Source organism: Bombina bombina, chromosome 5 (assembly GCF_027579735.1).
Source record: "Bombina bombina isolate aBomBom1 chromosome 5, aBomBom1.pri, whole genome shotgun sequence".
Classification (NCBI taxonomy): Eukaryota; Metazoa; Chordata; class Amphibia; order Anura; family Bombinatoridae; genus Bombina; species Bombina bombina.
This window is the reverse complement of record NC_069503.1, coordinates 288,706,396-288,726,714: the sequence shown is the minus strand read 5'-3', so window position 1 is coordinate 288,726,714 and position 20,319 is coordinate 288,706,396. Positions and strand designations below refer to the sequence as shown.

General features: G+C 40.5%; 1 protein-coding gene across 1 annotated transcript in view; it reads right to left on the bottom strand.

Annotated features, from left to right (window-relative positions):
• Window positions 1-20,319, bottom strand: part of AKAP9 (A-kinase anchoring protein 9) — an 894,005-nt gene that overhangs the window by 118,303 nt on the left and 755,383 nt on the right. The window contains exons 36-37 of the mRNA XM_053715709.1: window positions 11,319-11,510; window positions 582-770 (exon numbers count right to left, since the gene is read on the bottom strand). Coding sequence (XP_053571684.1) covers window positions 582-770; window positions 11,319-11,510 — 381 coding nt within the window. The remainder of the gene's footprint in view (window positions 1-581; window positions 771-11,318; window positions 11,511-20,319) is intronic.

Here is a 20,319-nt window from a genome sequence, read left to right as displayed (position 1 = left end):
ACAGTTCTCCTGCAAATGCGTGCATTAAAGTTCTCCATAACTACTGTGAAGAACAGCTTTAGAACTCTATTCTATACCAGTTCTAGAAGCAATGTAAGAAAAAAAAGGCTCAACAATCTGCAAAAATAATATATAAGAAGCACAATAACAATGTATATTGGAGTGCAAAAATAAATAAATATTGTAGCGCAAAAATAATATATATATAGGGGAGCAAAATAATGATAACAGATCTATTTTCTTTCATTGTTGAAGAGGGGCGTTAACTAAACTACTAGTGGGGCTGTATAAATATTGCTATTGGTTCATATACCAGTTACATGGGGAATAGTTGCTTATTTTCATTGATAAAAAAGGTGCAGATACTAATCCGATTAGAGAAATTTACCTTTACATCTCCTCAGCTTTCCTATGGAAAAGTGAAAAAAAAAGGCGAGCTGAGGAGAACCCATAGAACAATTACCCTGAGAATTCTCCTTGCGCTTGATACATCACGTTCTGTAAAATCAGACAAAGTAGTACACGCACAACCACTCAGATTCTTTTTAAAATCCATAACCACAATATGTATTTCTAATCACCTGCTCCTGCAGACTTAGTTGCATTTGGTTTAACATGGCTGCCGCATCACAGCTACTAGAGGCAGCCAGCTGAGTGTGGAAAGCTGCTAACAAAACATCTTGCTCCTTGCAGAACACTTCCTGTACAGCTCTCAGGAGTTCTCCTCGCCAATCTGGGATACATTCATAAATATCAGAATTCTCGGTGCCCTAAAATAATTAAAATAAATAAAAAACGATATACAGTATGTATGATATTTAAATAACTGCATAACAACATCTATGACGTATATGAAGTTCTGTAGAAATATCTATTCTAAGGCGCAAGACAGATGTTTTAGAGAACATTTCTCTACTATGCAAAAGAAAAGAAATAAAACGTCAATATTTTTGAATGAAAAAGTAAAATTCAAAACTTAAAAGGGACACTCAAGTCAAAATTAAATTTTCATGATTCAGACAGACAGAGCATGCAATTTAAACAACTTTCCAATTTACTTCCATTAACAAAATGTGCACAGTCTTTATATTCACACTTTTTGAGTCACCAGAACTCCTACTGAGCATGTGCAAGAATTCACAAAATATATGTATTGGCATTTGTGATTGGCTGATGACTGTCACTTGATACAGGGTGTGTGGAAATAGACATAACTTTGAAATTTGTCAGAAAAAAAAATCTACTACTCATTTGAAGTTTAGACTAAGTGCTATTACATTGTCTTTTTATCAAGCATTTGTAGATTATGTAAATCTACTGTATTTACTGGTCATTTAATGGTAACTGAAGGAATTTCATACCAGAGTACAATGCAGAAATATTAAATAAAATTGATTTCCATGCTTATGATATATGTGACATTAAATTCAAACTGCAATCGGCCATGGTGAATAATACTATAATTTCCAAGAACTCTATAGTTATAGCTAACTTGGGGCTAGATTATAAGGAGAGCAATATTTAACGATCCCGCATTAACTCCGCTAGAAGTAAGCTTTTTGCGGGTAGCATGCGTATTACAAGTTGAAAGTTTTTGTACGAGTGCTAACCAGACGCACACGCAAAAATCCGAAACTATAATATTGCGAACACGTTAACTTATTCCCCGATAGACTTCAATGGAGTGCGAAAACGTGGGGGAAAAAACACCCAATAATTTGTGCAAACCTAATTCAGTTTTTTCAAGTGCGCTAACCCGACATGGAATATTAATATGGAATGTGAATTTCTTCACAAAGCAGAATGTTCTATTTATTTTTAAATACACACACATATATATATATATATATATATATATATAAAAAATAGTCCAAAGAGAGCACTCGCCGTTAATCTTTTAATCCAGTATGTAAACGTTTTCTGGGAGTGACCCCGTCATCAGACAAGTGAACTAGCGCTGTCTAGCTTTAAGCAACTGTCAAAATGCACTGAAATAAGAGGCGGGCTTCAAGGACTTAAAAATTAGGATTTTAGCCTACCTAAATTTAGCCTTCTACCAAGAGAACAAAACAAATTTGATGATAAAAATAAATTGGCAAGTTGTTTAAAATTGCATGCCCAATCTGAAGCATGAAAGTTTAAATTTTGACTTGACTGTCCCTTTAACTGGTTCATAGAAATTTCACAATTTCTACTGCATGAAAAAAGGAAATTTATGCTTACCTGATAAATTAATTTCTTCTACGATATGACGAGTCCACGGCTTTCATCCTTACTTGTGGGATTTATCCTCCTGCTAACAGGAAGTGGCAAAGAGCACCACAGCAGAGCTATATATATAGCTCCTCCCTTCCCTCCACCTCCAGTCATTCGACCGAAGTTAGGAAGAGAAAGGAAAAGCCAAAGGTGCAGAGGTGACTGACGTTTACAAAAAATATATCCAATTTAAATCTGTCTTTAAAAAATGACAGGGAGGGCAGTGGACTCGTCATATTGTAGAAGAAATTAATTTATCAGGTAAGCATAAATTTCCTTTTCTTCTACAAGATATGACGAGTCCACGGATTTCATCCTTACTTGTGGGATACAATACCAAAGCTACAGTACACGGATGAAAGGGAGGGACAAGACAGGAACCTAAAAGGAAGGCACCACTGCTTGAAGAACCTTTCTCCCCTAACCAGCCTCAGAAGAAGCAAAAGTATCAAATTTGTAAAATTTGGAAAAAGTATGAAGAGACGACCAAGTTGCAGCCTTGCAAATCTGTTCAACAGAAGCATCGTTTTGAAATGCCCATGAGGAAGCCACAGCCCTAGTAGAATGAGCCGTAATTCTTTCAGGAGGCTGCTGTCCAGCAGTCTCATACGCCAGACAGATGATACTCTTCAGCCAAAAAGAAAGAGGTAGCCGTAGCTTTCTGACCCCTACGCTTTCCAGAATAAACAATGAATAATGAAGATGAACTTCAAGGCACGGACCACGTCCAGGTTATGCAACTTACGCTCCTTCTTAGAAGAAGGATTAGGACATAATGAAGGAACAATGATTTCCTGATTAATATTCTTATTAGAAACAACCTTAGGAAGGAAGCCAGGTTTGGTACGTAAAACCACCTTATCAGAATGGAAGATAAGATAAGGTGAATCACATTGTAACGCTGAAAGCTCAGAAACTCTACGAGAAGAAATAGCAACCAAAAACAAAACTTTCCAAGATAACAGCTTAATATCTATGGAATGCAAGGTTCAAACGGAACCCCTTGAAGAACATTAAGAACTAAATTCAGACTCCAGGGTGGAGCAATTGGTCTAAACACAGGCTTAATTCTGGTTAAAGCCTGACAAAAAGACTGAACGTCTGGAACATCTGCCAAACGTTTGTGTAGTAAAATTAACAAAGCAGAGATCTGTCCCTTTAAGGAACTCGCTGATAACCCTTTCTCCAATCCTTCTTGGAGAAAAGACAGAATCTTGGGAATCTTAACCTTACTCCATGAGTAGCCCTTGGATTCACACCAAAAAATATATTTACGCCATATCTTATGATAGATCTTTCTAGTGACAGGCTTACGTGCCTGAATCAAAGTATCAATGACCGCATCAGAGAATCCCCGTTTAGATAAAATCAAGCGTTCAATCTCCAATCAGTCAGCTGCAGAGAAATTAGATTTGGATGTTGGAAAGGACCTTGAATGAGAAGGTCCTGTCTCACTGGGAGTTTCCACGGAGGGAGAGAGGAGATGTCCACTAGACAGGCGCGATTAGAATTACCAAAGCTCTCTCCTGTTTGATCCGAGCAATCACCCGGGGAAGGTGAGGAAACGGTGGAAACACATAAGCTAGGTTGAACGACCAAGGTACTGCCAAGGCATCTACTAGTTCGGCCTGAGGATCCCTTGACCTGGATCCGTATCTTGGGAGCTTGGCATTCTGTCGAGACGTCATAAGATCCAATTCCTGTCTGCCCCATCGGAGAATCAATGAGGCAAAAACCTCCGGATGGAGTTCCCTCTCCCCCAGATGAAAAGCCTGGCGGCTTAAATAGTCCGCTTCCCAGTTGTCCACTCCTGGGATGTAGATTGCTGACAGATAACAAGAGTGGTTTTCCGCCCATCAAATTATCTCGGATACTTCCGTCATCGCTAATGATTGATGTAAGCCACAGTCGTGATGTTGTCCGACTGGAATCTGATGAATTTGGCCGAAGCCAACTGAGGCCACGCCTGAAGCGCATTGAATATTGCTCTCAATTCCAGAATATTGATTGGAAGCAGAGACTCCACCTGAGTCCATACACCCTGAGCCTTCAGGGAATTCCAAACTGCACCCCAGCCCAGTAGACTGGCGTCCGTTGTCACTATCACCCACGAGGGTCTGCGGAAACACATCCCCTGGGACAGATGATCCGGCGACAACCACCAAAGAAGAGAGTTTCTGGTCTCTTGATCCAGATTTATCGGAGGAGATAAATTTGTATAGTCCCCATTCTACTGTTCGAGCATGCACAGTTGCAGTGGTCTGAGATGAAACCGGACAAACGGAATGATGTCCATTGCCGCCACCATCAATCCAATTACCTCCATACACTGAGCCACTGACGGCCGAGGATTGGACTGAAGGGCTCGACAAGTATTTAGAATTTTTGACTTTCTGACCTCCGTCAGAAAAATCTTCATTGCTATAGAATCTATCAGGGTTCCCAAGAAGGGAACCTTTGTCTGTGGAATTAGTGAACTCTTTTCTAGATTCACCTTCCAACCGTGAGTTCTCAGAAAGGACAACACTGTGTCTGTATGAGACTTTGTTAGATGATAAGTTGATGCCTGAATCAAGATATCGTCCAGATAAGGCGCCACTGCTATGCCCCGCGGCCTGAGAACCGCCAGAAGGGACCCTAGAACCTTTGTGAAGATTCTGGGTGCTGTGGCCATCCCGAAGGGAAGAGTCATGAACTGAAAATGTTTGTCCAGGAAGGCAAACCTTAGGTACTAATAATGATCCTTGTGAATAGGAATATGAATGCATCCTTCAAGTCCACAGTAGTCATATATTGACCCTCCTGGATCATTGGTAAAATTGTTCGAATAGTCTCCATCTTGAACGACAGAACTCTGAGTAACTTGTTTAGACTCTTGAGATCTAAAATGGGTCTGAAAATTCCCTCTTTTTTGGGAACCACGAAAAGATTTGAGTAAAACCGCTGCCCCTGTTCCAGTCTTGGAATGGGACGAATTACCCCCATAGTAGAGAGGTCTTTTACATAACGTAAGAACGCCTCTCTTTTTATCTGGTCTACAGACAATCGTGAAAGAAGAAATCTCCTCCTTGGAAGAAATCCTTTGAATTCCAGTTGATACCTGTGGGTCACAATTTCCAGTGCCCAGGGGTCCTGAACATCTCTTGCCCAAGCCTGGGCAAAGAGAGAAAGTCTGCCCCCTACTAGATCCGGTCCCGGATCGGGGGCCGCCCCTTTATGCTGTCTTGGTAGCAGCAGCGGGCTTCTTGGGTTGTTTGCCCTTGTTCCAAGCCAGGTTGGGTCTCCAGAAGGACTTGGCCTGAGCAAAATTCCCTTCCTGCTTTGTAAAGGAAGAGGAAGAAGAGGGTACTCCTTTAAAGTTCTGAAAGGAACGAAAATTATTTTGTTTACCCCTCATCTTAACAGACTTATCCTGAGGTAGAGCATGACCTTAACCTCCAGTAATGTCAGAGATGATTTCCTTTAATTCAGGCCTGAATAGGGTCTTACCCTTGAAAGGAATAGTCAAGAGCTTTGACTTAGATGACACATCAGCAGACCACGATTCTAACCATAACGCTCTACGCGCTAAAATGGCAAATCCTGCATCTTAGCCGCCAACTTAGCAATTTGAAAGGCGGCATCTGTGATAAAAGAATTAGCTAGCTTGAGAGCTTTAATTCTATCTAAAATATCCTCTAAGGGAGTCTCCATTTTAAGAGACTCTTCTAAGGCATCAAACCAGAAAGCCTCAGCAGTAGTAACTGGAACAATGCAGGCTGTTGGTTATAAAAGGAAACCCTGATGAATGAATAACTTCTTTAAAAGACCCTCTAATTTCTTATCCATAGGGTCTTTGAAAGTACAGCTGTCCTCAATAGGAATAGTTGTACTCTTAGCCAGGGAAGATATAGCTCCCTCCACCTTGGGGACAGTCTGCCAAGAGTCCTGATATGGGATACATTTTCTTAAAAGTAGGAGGAGGAGAGAACGGTATACCCGGTCTGTCCCACTCCTTCTTGATAATCTCCGAGATTCTTTTAGGAACCGGAAAAACATCAGTGTAAACGGGTACTTCTAGATATTTGTCCATTTTACACAATTTTTCTGGTGGTACCATAATAGGGTCACAGTTATCCAGAGTCGTTAAGACCTCCCGAAGTAGTAAGCGGAGGTGTTCTAGCTTAAATTTAAAGAACATGACGTCCGAATCTGTCTGAGGTAACACACTTCCTGGTTCAGAAAGTTCTCCCTCAGACAAAATTTCCCTGACCCCCAACTCAGATCCCTGTGAGGGCACATCAGAAATAGCCAACAAAGCGTCAGAGCACTCAGTATTCACATTTATTCCTGTCCTACTGCGTTTACCCTGTAACGATGGTAACTTAGATAATACCTCTGTAAGGGTAGTTGACATAACTGCAGCCATATCCTGCAGAGTAAATGAATTAGACGCGGTTGAGGAACCCGGCATCGTTTGGGTGGGCGTTAAAGGTTGTGACGCTTGGGTGGGCGTTAAAGGTTGTGACACTTGGGGAGAATTAGGCGGCATATCCTGATTCTCTTCAGACTGACAATCATTCTTAGGCACATTTTCTTTACATAAAATATGCTTTTTACATTGTAAGGCTCTTTCAGTACAAGAAGTACACAAAGTAAGAGGGGGTTCCACAATGGCCTCTAAACACAAAGAACAAGGAGTTTCCTCAAGCTTAGACATGTTAAACAGACTAGCAATAGTCACAATAGCAGTTTTTAACCCTTTTAATTGATTAAAAAAATTTCAGAAAAAAGGTACTGCGCCTTTAAATAATAAAAGCGCAACAATTTTACTGTACTGCAGCAAGAGCGATTTTTTATTACTAAAAAATTATACTAAGCAGTTCCAATTTGCCAAAAATTATTGCACTAATAGAGCAAAGCTAAATCACCCTGCAAAAAGTCTTTTTATCTGGTAAATAAACTTTAAACAATGATAACAGTCCCTGCACCTCGCCCTACCTGCCCCCAGGGAACTCAGGAAAGATTCAACAACGATCCGGTTATTGAATATCTACTTTAGGCCCCACGGGAGCTAGTGCCTGCTGCCTTCTAGTGAGGAAGAAACTGCGCGTCTGAGCGTGCGAAACAGGCCCCGCCCACTATGGACGTCGTATTAAAGCAAAACACCATAACCGCATGGAAAGCGGTTTCAAAGAACCATGTGGTCCCCACATTTATTATGCCATATTGTTTACCCCTTTAATAAACATAGCAAATATCACAGCTGCCTCTCCCAGTGTCAAGCCCCAAGTGAGCTACATAAACGTAGTAACTCATATGTATACACTAGTAAACACAGTAACCCATAATTCCTATATGTCTACTGCTTACCCTTTCCCTTACAGGGAATAATGTAAGCCAGTTCTGATATAACAAGTCTCCTCAGAAATAAAAGACTGAACATACCTCAATGCTGCTTGTAGCATGACACCGGCCTACACACTGAAGATTTTTCTTGCACTACCTTCAGAAACTCTGTGGAAACCAGAATGGATCTTAGTAACTTAGTAACGTCTGCTAAGATCATCAATCTCAGGGTTGAAAAAAGATCTCTTCATTCCTCTCAGGAATCCATACTGATGATTTCTCCCTGAGAAAAATAGTACACACCGGCACCATTTTAAAATAAAAAATATCTTGATTGAAGAATCTAAAACTAACACCTCACTTTACCTCTTCCTATTACTAACACAGGCAAAGAGAATGACTGGAGGTGGAGGGAAGGGAGGAGCTATATATACAGCTCTGCTGTGGTACTCTTTGCCACTTCCTGTTAGCAGGAGGATAAATCCCACAAGTAAGGATGAAATCCGTGGACTCGTCATATCTTGTAGAAGAAATAAGCACTGTGAAGAAATCAGAACATAGTATACTTGTATCCCTTGAGCAAAATTGGATTACAAAAATGGATGTTCCTAGAATGCTGACTTACAGAGTTTTGTGCAAATGTCAGTTACTTAATTTTTTCATACAAGATTTATTTTTGCCCCATGACCCCTCTCGGTTATTTTTAAATTTGTGACAATACATGATGTCTTCTATTGTTTACAGAGGTAATTATCATAGGTTTTTTTAAAAAAAAAAATCCAAAAATGTTCTCATATATTACCTTGAGATCAATTTATCTATGATACCAAAAGGCAGATCCCATGACAGAGAGTCATGGTTCTGGTGAGAGTCAAAGGTTTCAACAAATAATGTAAAAGATTTGCTTCACAGACATTAATTACAGTTTCATAGAAGGATGCCATATAATTCTTAAATATGTGTATTTAAAAACATGTTAAATATAGAAATAATAGTTGTAAAAAATTGCATTATCAAGAGTGAACTTCCAGATCAAAATGAAGATAGGCACATTCAAGGAGAAAACCAAAAGGTTTTATTTATCTGAATGAGAGCAAAAGAAAAACCCTTGACTACTCTGACATAGTTGAACAGAAAGTTGTCGGATGGCCTTAGTTTGAAGAAGTTTATCCAGAGCAAAAAAAAAGAGCTTGCTGAAGAGCAAGACTGGAGGCATGATTACAATCATGGATTCTAGGACTAGGTGAATCAAGTTATGTTTTGTACACTAAACAGATAGTTTTATGAGTTACTCAGTAAGACACAAGAATAGTGGCTCATCTTAATGAATATGAATAACTGGCCTCCAACCAGCATACTGTCTTAAGGATTAGAAATGGTGTCTTGCCTGTAGCAGACCATATATTACTAATTCTAAAGGTCCTGATGGATGCGTGAGAGATTAAAAAAAGTAAACATGAAAAAGACTTGTGGAAGGGGCATTTGTATGAACCCCATTTAAATTAGGGAGCGAAAGGAGAGAAATCATGTCAATTGGAATGTCTTATTAAACTAACCATAAGGTTATTTTACTGAACATTACATTGTAAAGTAAGTGTCTCTCCTTAACATAAATCATATTGGTGAACTACACTTAATGACATACACAGTTCCCAAGGTAAAAACTGCCTTTCAAATTATCACTGAGGGACCTCATAATACTGACAAGGCATCTTATAGAATCTAGCTAGACCAGAGAGCTTTAGAGAATAGGGCCCTTAAGGAGGACTCACAAAAGGCAAAGGGAATTAAGTAGATGGAGAAAAGGCATATATACTCCACAAACCATTTACCATAGTTTCTCCACCCCTCAACTTGACTAAGTCAAGGTATAGTGGCATATACTGAGAAAACATCCTCCATCTGTTTAATACAGAAACATGGAACAGAGGAAGTATTGCTGGATAGAAACCTCTATGGACTGGTGTGTTCTTAGGGTGCCAATGAGTAGGGAGAACTTGAAAGTATATCCCTCTTTACCAGTGGGTCTTCTGAAGGTACAGTGGGAGGTAAGGATGCCAGCGCCCTGGGGAAGAAAGGTGTTGCTAGTGTGTGTGGGGGTTCTGGAAGGTACAAGCTGTGACATTTAAATTATGTAAGGCAATAAAGGCATGCAACTAAAAGGTTTACAAATTGAAGATTTGGATAAATGTAGACAACATTATACATTTGTCAGAGAGATAGGGTAATATTAAGAGAAGGGCGTGTGAGGTGTTAAAAAGGTGAGGGGGTAAAGTTAGTGAGTTCCTTTGTTAGGATTTTGTGCTAGTGATGGTTTAAAGGCTTGTTCTGTGCAATATGCACATATATCACTCAGGTTATTTGAGGGATGTGTACACTTCAATTAAGCTAGCAAATAATTCAGATGTGATCCTACATCGCTCGAGGAATTCTTGATCTCGGCAAGGGAATCACGTATCAGTGTTTGTTCCATTACAGGTGCAGTTAAACAAAATAATTTGAAAGAAAAGGAGTGGATGATGTCTACATATCATACTAATAGTACCAAGACCCAGTAGAAGGGAAATTACGTCTAAAACAGCTGGGGAAGTGTACCAGTATATAGATACTACCATAACTATGAGCAAGACTTCTGATTATGTGATCTGATCTATGAGAATGAAATGTGATACATGGACTCACATAACACAGTATTACACTTGAAGATTCAGAGCACAGAATAGAAAGGAGTCAGCAACATCACTGGAAGAAAAAATAACTTGAAGACCTATGTAGTTCATGTGTAAATAAAACTTATAACCCAGGGTACAAATGAAATAGGGCAAAAGGGCAACTGGTGACCGGTGCTTAAAGGGACATGAAACACAAAAAAAATCTTTCATAATTCAGATAGCGAATACAATTTTAAACAACTTTCCAATTCACTTCTATTATTTAATTTTCTTCCTTCTCTTGTTATCGTTTGCAGAAAGGTTTAGCTAGGAAAGCTCAGGAGCAGCAAAGAACTTAGGTTCTAGCTGCTGATTGGTTGCTGCATATACATACCGATTGTCATTGGCTCACCCATGTGTTCAGTCGGCAACTAGTGGTGCATTGGTGCTCATTCAACAAAGCTTACCAAGAGAAAGAAGAAAATTTGATAATAGGACTAAATTAGAAAGTTGCTTAAAATTGCATGAGCTATCTAAATCATTAAAGAAAAAAATGGGTTTCATATCTCTTTAAGTAAATCTAAATATATAAATTAATAAGAAGAAGAAAAAAAAGAACTTATAAATAGCACTCTTGCCTCTATAAAATATTGTCTATAGACACAAAAATGGTGGCTACAAATAAATGTTGTTCATGGTATGGAACACAGGGAGGCTATAAAGCAATGATTTAGACTGCAAAAGCCACTTAGTTTTAAGTTCCTGCTCTTCTCCAATGGGTGGCTTGATATTACCCCACTGGTAATGAGTCATCTCCTACTAATGAGGATGAGAAAAAATTGTCTAAAAGTTTTAAAAGTATTTTACACAATAAAGTATTCATTTAGAACATACAGCACTTTTATACTTACAAATATAGAGACATTCTTCTTTTACAGAACTGGCTTTATATACATGATCTAACAGAGCTGTTTTACATGTGTGATACCTTTTAAATTACATCTAAAATTGTGAGTTGTCTCAACGTTGCGGCTTGTTTTACAAATGGTTTAATTACTTCAGGTTGATCTGTGCATATCATACCTCTGACTCTTTGTGAATCTGCAGTTTGCCAATCAGGGCTTTTAGAGATGAAATAGTTTCAAGAAAAGATTTTCTTTCTTTCAGCCAAGGATTTTGACTCACAGTGACAGATTTAGTTTCCTTTTCTGGGCTTTGAGGTTCAGTCAGTGTTAAAACCTGTATACCTTCTTGATGAACTGCCCGTAGCAAGTTCTGTAGAACAATAAAAACATAAAAATACTTATGTCAGTTAATATGCAAGTCATATATACGGTTACATTATTATTATTATTATTACTATAATAATAACAACAACATTAACAATAATACCACTTAGTCTAAAAAACAGCAACCTCTTTGTTATTATACTATTGTAGATAATCATTTTTTGCTGCTCCCGAGCTTACTTAGATAAACTTTTCAGCAAGGGATAACAAGAGAAGGAAGCAAATTAAATAATAAAAGTAAATTGGAAAGCTGTTTAAAATTGTAAGCTCTGTCTTAATCATGTATGTCTAATTAAGACTTTACTGTCCCTTTAACTGTGAATTTTAGCTCAAGGCTTTGAGTAATACATTTTGATTCCGAAATATTGCAAACTATTATTGTTATAATTTTGTTTTTAGTGGTAGTGTATATCCTTGAAACAGGGAGGTAATTCACAGCACTTTGTAAAGGTATCTCATAGCAAAACAGTTTCTAAACTCCTCTGACTTTCTGAATTTAGAACACACAGCTGTGGAGCTTATGATTTTAGGACTATGCAGAATGTTCCCAGTCACCTTCATCCACCAATATCAACATAATACTGAGTACACAGAAACAACACTCATTCCCATTTTCTACACTAAGGGAAAAAAAACAGAATTTATGCTTACCTGATAAATTACTTTCTCCAACGGTGTGTCCGGTCCACGGCGTCATCCATTACTTGTGGGAATATTCTCTTCCCCAACAGGAAATGGCAAAGAGCACAGCAAAAGCTGCCCATATAGCCCCTCCTCAGGCTCCGCCCCCCAGTCATTCGACCGATGGTTAGGAGAAAAAAAGGAGAAACTATAGGGTGCCGTGGTGACTGTAGTGTATAGAGAAAGAAAATTTTACAAACCTGATTAAAAAACCAGGGCGGGCCGTGGACCGGACACACCGTTGGAGAAAGTAATTTATCAGGTAAGCATAAATTCTGTTTTCTCCAACATTGGTGTGTCCGGTCCACGGCGTCATCCATTACTTGTGGGAACCAATACCAAAGCTTTAGGACACGGATGAAGGGAGGGAGCAAATCAGGTTACCTAAACGGAAGGCACCACGGCTTGCAAAACCTTTCTCCCAAAAACAGCCTCCGAAGAAGCATAAGTATCAAATTTGTAGAATTTGGCAAAGGTGTGCAGAGAAGACCAAGTCGCTGCCTTACATATCTGATCAACAGAAGCCTCGTTCTTGAAGGCCCATGTGGAAGCCACAGCCCTAGTAGAGTAAGCTGTGATTCGTTCAGGAGGCTGCCGTCCGGCAGTCTCATAAGCCAATCGGATGATGCTTTTCAGCCAGAAAGAAAGAGAGGTAGCAGTAGCTTTTTGTCCTCTCCTCTTACCAGAATAAACAACAAACCAAAGATGAAGTTTGTCTGAAATCCTTTGTTGCGTCTAAATAGAACTTTAAAGCACGGACCACATCTAAATTGTGTAACAAACGTTCCTTCTTTGAAACTGGATTTGGACACAGAGAAGGAACAACTATTTCCTGGTTAATATTCTTGTTGGAAACTACTTTTGGAAGAAAACCAGGTTTAGTACGCAAAACAACCTTATCTGAATGGAACACTAGATAAGGTGGATCGCACTGCAAAGCAGATAATTCAGAAACTCTTCTAGCAGAAGAAATAGCAACCAAAAACAGAACTTTCCAAGATAGTAACTTGATATCTATGGAATGTAAAGGTTCAAACGGAACCCCTTGAAGAACTGAAAGAACTAAATTTAGACTCCAAGGGGGAGTCATGGGTCTGTAAACAGGCTTGATTCTGACCAAAGCCTGTACAAAAGCTTGTACATCTGGCACAGCTGCCAGTCGTTTGTGTAACAACACAGATAAGGCAGAAATCTGTCCTTTTAGAGAACTCGCTGACAACCCTTTATCCAAACCTTCTTGGAGAAAGGAGAGAATCTTAGGAATTTTAATCTTACTCCAGGAAAATCCCTTGGATTCACACCAACAGATAAATTTTTTCCATATTTTATGGTAAATCTTTCTAGTCACAGGTTTTCTGGCTTTAACCAGAGTATCAATCACTGAATTTGAAAACCCACGCTTGGATAAAATCAAGCGTTCAATTTCCAAGCAGTCAGCTGCAGAGAAACTAGATTTGGATGTTCGAATGGACCTTGTACTAGAAGATCCTGTCTCAAAGGTAGCTTCCATGGTGGAGCCGATGACATATTCACCAGGTCTGCATACCAAGTCCTGCGTGGCCACGCAGGAGCTATCAGAATCACCAAGGCCTTCTCCTGTTTGATCCTGGCTACGAGCGTGGGAAGGAGAGGGAACGGTGGAAACACATAAGCTAGGTTGAACGACCAAGGCGCCACTAATGCATCCACTAGAGTCGCCTTGGGATCCCTGGATCTGGACCCGTAGCAAGGAACCTTGAAGTTCTGACGAGACGCCATCAGATCCATGTCTGGAATGCCCCATAATTGGGTTAACTGGGCAAAGACCTCTGGGTGGAGTTCCCACTCCCCCGGATGGAAAGTCTGACGACTCAGATAATCCGCCTCCCAGTTGTCTACTCCTGGGATGTGAATTGCAGATAGATGGCAGGAGTGATCCTCCGCCCATTTGATGATCTTGGATACCTCTCTCATCGCCAAGGAACTCTTTGTTCCTCCCTGATGGTTGTTGTAAGCTACAGTCGTCATGTTGTCTGACTGGAATCTTATGAATCCGGCCTTCGCTAGTTGAGGCCAAGCCCAGAGAGCATTGAATATCGCTCTCAGTTCCAGGATGTTTATCGGAAGAAGAGACTCTTCCCGAGACCATAAACCCTGAGCTTTCAGGGAATCCCAGACCGCGCCCCAGCCTAATAGACTGGCGTCGGTCGTGACAATGACCCACTCTGGTCTGCGGAAACTCATTCCCTGAGACAGGTGATCCTGAGTCAACCACCAACGGAGTGAGTCTCTGGTCACCTGGTCTACTTGAATCTGTGGAGACAAGTCTGCATAGTCCCCATTCCACTGATTGAGCATGACCAGTTGTAATGGTCTTAGATGAATTCGAGCAAAAGGAACTATGTCCATTGCTGCAACCATCAATCCTACTACTTCCATGCACTGAGCTATGGAAGGCTGCAGAATAGAGTGAAGAACTTGACAAGCGTTTAGAAGCTTTGACTTTCTGACTTCTGTCAGGAAGATCTTCATTTCTAAAGAATCTATTATTGTTCCCAAAAAGGGAACTCTTGTTGACGGAGACAGGGAACTCTTTTCTACGTTCACCTTCCAGCCGTGAGATCTGAGAAAGGCTAGAACAATGTCTGTATGAGCCTTTGCCTTGGAAAGAGACGCTTGAATTAGAATGTCGTCTAGATAAGGTGAAACTGCAATGCCCCTTGGTCTTAGAACCGCCAGAAGGGACCCTAGCACCTTTGTGAAAATTCTGGGAGCAGTGGCTAAACCGAACGGAAGAGCCACGAACTGGTAATGTTTGTCCAGAAAGGCGAACCTTAGGAACTGATGATGATCTTTGTGGATAGGAATATGTAGGTACGCATCCTTTAAATCCACGGTAGTCATATATTGACCCTCCTGGATTGTAGGTAAAATTGTTCGAATGGTTTCCATTTTGAACGATGGAACTCTGAGAAATTTGTTTAGAATTTTTAAATCCAGAATTGGTCTGAAAGTTCCCTCTTTTTTGGGAACTACAAACAGGTTTGAGTAAAACCCCTGACCTTGTTCCACAGTTGGAACTGGGTGTATCACTCCCATCTTTAACAGGTCTTCTACACAATGTAAGAATGCCTGTCTCTTTATTTGGTCTGAAGATAAGCGAGACATGTGGGACCTTCCCCTTGGAGGAAGTTCCTTGAATTCTAGAAGATAACCCTGAGAAACTATTTCTAGTGCCCAGGGATCCGGAACACCTCTTGCCCAAGCCTGAGCGAAGAGAGAGAGTCTGCCCCCTACTAGATCCGGTCCCGGATCGGGGGCTACCCCTTCATGCTGTCTTGGTGGCAGCAGCAGGCTTCTTGGCCTGTTTACCCTTGTTCCAGCCCTGCATTGGTTTCCAAGCTGGTTTAGCCTGGGAAGCGTTACCCTCTTGTCTAGAGGCTGCAGAGTTAGAAGCCGGTCCGTTCCTGAAATTACGAAATGAACGAAAATTGGACTTATTCTTAGCCTTGAAAGGCCTATCCTGTGGGAGGGCATAGCCCTTCCCCCCAGTGATGTCTGAAATAATTTCTTTCAATTCTGGCCCAAAAAGCGTCTTACCTTTGAAAGGGATATTAAGCAATTTTGTCTTGGAAGATACATCCGCCGACCAAGACTTTAGCCAGAGCGCTCTGCACGCCACAATTGCAAACCCTGAATTTTTCGCCGCTAATCTCGCTAATTGCAAAGCGGCATCTAAAATAAAGGAATTAGCTAACTTAAGTGCGTGAATTCTGTCCATGACTTCCTCATATGGAGTCTACATATTGAGCGACTTTTCTAGTTCATCGAACCAGAAACACGCCGCCGTAGTGACAGGAATAATGCACGAAATTGGTTGGAGGAGGTAACCTTGCTGAACAAAAATCTTTTTAAGCAAACCCTCCAATTTTTTATCCATAGGATCTTTGAAAGCACAATTGTCCTCAATGGGAATAGTCGTGCGTTTGGCTAGCATAGAAACTGCCCCCTCAACCTTAGGGACTGTTTGCCATGTGTCCTTCCTTGGGTAGACCATGGGGAACAATTTCTTAAATATAGGAGGTGGGACAAAAGGTAAGCCTGGTTTCTCCCACTCCTTATTCACTATGTCCGCCACCCTTTTAGGGATCGGAAAAGCATCAGGGTGCACCTAGGAATTTGTCCATCTTGCACAATTTTTCTGGAATGATCAAAGAGTCACAATCATCCAGTGTAGTTAGCACCTCCTTAAGTAATGCGCGGAGATGCTCTAACTTAAATTTAAACGTCACAACATCAGGTTCTGCCTGTTGAGAAATTCTTCCTGAATCTGAAAGTTCTCCCTCCGACAAACCCTCCCTCCTCACTGCCACTTCTGACTGGTGTGAGGGTATGACAGATAAATTATCGTCAGCGCCTTCTTGCTCCACTGTATTTAAAACTGAGCAATCACGCTTTCTTTGAAATGCTGGCATTTTGGATAAAATATTAGCTATGGAATTATCCATTACTGCCGTTAATTGTTGCATAGTAACAAGCATTGGCGCGCTAGATGTACTAGGGGTCGCCTGCACGGGCATAACTGGTGTTGACACAGAAGGAGAGGATGAAGAACTATCCCCACTACCTTCATTTGAGGAATCATCTTGGGCAACCTTATTAAATGTGACAGTACTGTCCTTACTTTGTCTGGATGCCATGGCACAATTATCGCATACATTTGAAGGGGGGACCACCTTGGCCTCCATACATACAGAACATGTTCTATCTGAAGGTACAGACACGTTAGACAGGCTTAAACAGGCTAATAATGCAAAAAAAAAACGTTTTTAAACAAAACCGTTACTGTCTCTTTAAATGTTAAACAGAGCACACTTTATTTCTGAATGTGTGAAAAACTATGAAGGAAATATCCAATCTTTACCAAATTTGCACCACAGTGTATTAATGCTTTTAAAATATTGCACCCCAATTTTCAAGCTTTTAACCCCTTAAATGAGGAAACCGGAGCCGTTTAATCAATTAACAATTTTAACCCCACTACAGTCCCAGCCACAGCGTTTGCTGCGACTTCACCTGTCCTTAAGGGTTATACGATACCAAATTAAGCCTTCCAGGAACGTTTTCAATGATCACCAGACCCTCTCACATGCAGCTGCATGCACTGCATCCAAAGAAACTGCGCAATTATGGCGTGAAAATGAGGCTCTGCCTACTATAGTGAAAGACCCTTCCTGACTGGAAAGGTGTCTAAACGACTGCCTGGCGCCTAAAAACGTTCCCCACCATAAAAGTTTTAGAAATCACTTCAAACTTCATAAAATACTTAAATAAAGCAATCGATTTAGCCCACAAGAGTGTCAACCAGTGTATAGCCCATAATAAGCCTTCATTCTGTTAAGAGTCTAAGAAAATGGCTTACCGATCCCCAAGTGGGAAAATGACAGTCTTCTAGCATTACACAGTCTTGTTAGAAAATGGACTAGTCATACCTTGAGCAGAAAAGTCTGCAAACTGTTCCCCCCAACTGAAGTTCTGTGGGCTCAACAGTCCTGCGTGGGAACAGCAATTGATTTTAGTTACTGCTGCTAAAATCATACTCCTCTTTTAAACAGAACTCTTCATCCCTTTCTGTTTTAGAGTAAATAGTACAAACCGGCACTATTTTAAAATAACAAACTCTTGATAGAAGAATAAAAAACTACAACTAAACACCACATACTCTTCACCATCTCCGTGGAGATGCTACTTGTTCAGAGCGGCAAAGAGAATGACTGGGGGGCGGAGCCTGAGGAGGGGCTATATGGGCAGCTTTTGCTGTGCTCTTTGCCATTTCCTGTTGGGGAAGAGAATATTCCCACAAGTAATGGATGACGCCTTGGACCGGACACACCAATGTTGGAGAAATAGGATGTCATACAAGCAAGTAAATTATTGTATTTGCCTTTTTTTGTGTAAAAGGAGTATAAAAACATAATTTATGCTTACCTGATAAATCAATTTATTTAATGGTGGTGAGAGTCCACAATCCATTACTCCTGGGAATTACTTTTCTCTTCCACTAGGAGGAGGCTAAGATTTCCAAACCCCAAGATCCCTATAAAACCCTTCACATCTCATACATACCTCAGTCTAATGTATAGCCATGCAAAGTGAGAAGAAAAAGGAATACAAGCCATATAAAGAGCAAGGAAAATAGATATGCTGAAGAAAAAACTAACCCCCAAAAACATGAGGGTGGGGGTCTCTTGGACTCCTGAGAACTAATATCCAAGCAGTGGATTCCATGAGTAATAACATAAAGGGAAGGCTTTAAAAAACATCTTTCACTGAGAAATTTAATCAACTTCAACAATATTTTTTTTTTCAATGCACTTAAAATAAATCAAACAGGCAAAAAAGCAGAAAAGAACCTTTCTACCAAAGGTTGCTTCAGAAGAAGCAAAACCATCAAAATCGTAACATTTTGTAAAAGTATGCAAAGAAGACCAAGTAGCTGCCTGTTAAATCTGATCAACTGAAACATCATTCTTCAAAGCCCAAGAAGTGGCAACTGACCTAGTAGAATGAGCAATAATCTGCTGCAGTGGAGGCTGACCTGCCTCCAAGTAAGCCTTGTGAATCAAAAGTTTCAACCAAGAGGTCAAAGAAACAGCAGAAGCATTCTGACCCTCCATAGGACCAGAAAAAATAATGAACAAACTAGAAGTTTTTTCTGAAGTCCTTGGTAGCATCAATGTAATATTTCAATGCCCTAACAACATCCAAAGAATGCAAAGATCTCTCTGAAGCATTCTTAGGATTATGACACAAATAAGGAACAACAATCTCTTTGCTAATGTCTGAAGAAACAACCTTAGGCAAAAAATCTAATTAAGTCTGTAATACGGACCAGAGCCTGAACAGAACTATGAATATCAAGAAGATTAGCAATCTTTCTGTGAAACAACACTGAAAGAGCAGAAACCTGCCCCTTCAGATAACTGGCAGTTGGGCCTTTATCCACACCATCCTGCAAGAACTGCAAAATCCTGGAAATTCTGAAAGGCCTTACAGACCTTGTGATAGATTCCCCTAGTTACAGGCTTATGTGAATGAATCAAATGGTAGAGCAACAAACTGAAAATACCTGTCTAGAAAGGCAAACCTCAGAAATTGGAAATGTTCTTAGTAAATAGGAACATAAAGGTAAGCATCCTTTACATATATTGTGGACATAAACGGACCTTGCTGAACAAAAGGCAGAATAGTCTGAATAGTTTCCATTTTGAAAGACTGAATCCTTACAAACTTGTTCAGGGCTTTAAGATCCAGAACTTGTCTTAAAGTACCTTCCTTCTTTGGAACAATGAAGAGATTTGAATAAAATCCCATGTTCCTGCAAAGGAACTGGAATAATCATTCCCATAGCTTGCAGATCTAATATAAGATAAGAATATTGTCTACCAATACATAATTTGTAACAACAATTATGCATGTTCAGAAAAATGCTATTTCTATTATGTCATCAAGTTAGATATCATAGCACCTGTACACTCCATTTGAGCCTATCTCCTCCCCAAATGGGTGAACACCGACCATCTATTGGCCAACACACCGCACTTAAGCTCACCTGGAGTATCAGGTAACTATCTCTGATGAAGAGCACGTACGCATGCCCGAAACGTGTCAGGAGCCTTGTCTACCTGCTGTCTACTACCTGAATAAACGAACATTTGCACTGGCATCCTGGCTCCGGTGTCCTCCTTTCCTCATAGTTTGCATTCCAGCGGATAAATCAACCACTATTCACAGGGCCCAGCCAGTAGCTCACTATACAGAATATCTGGTTTTCTCTTAATTTCCACTGTGGGCAGAATGAACAGCATTGCACAGAACTGACTCTGTCGACAAATATCCATGACGCAATCGAGGAGCGACAAGAGCTACTAGAGCTGACGTCACACGAGAGCGTCACGTATAGCGCATCACGCACCACAGAGTGAGGACGCGAACAACGCCATCTTTTTTGCTGAGATGATATTAAGGAGTCCAAGGCACTTCTGCATCCCTACCGATCACAGGAGGAGGAGCGGGCTTCACACCTGTACCACCACTGTTTGACCGAGTCTCCGTTAGCGCAATAGCACGCTACT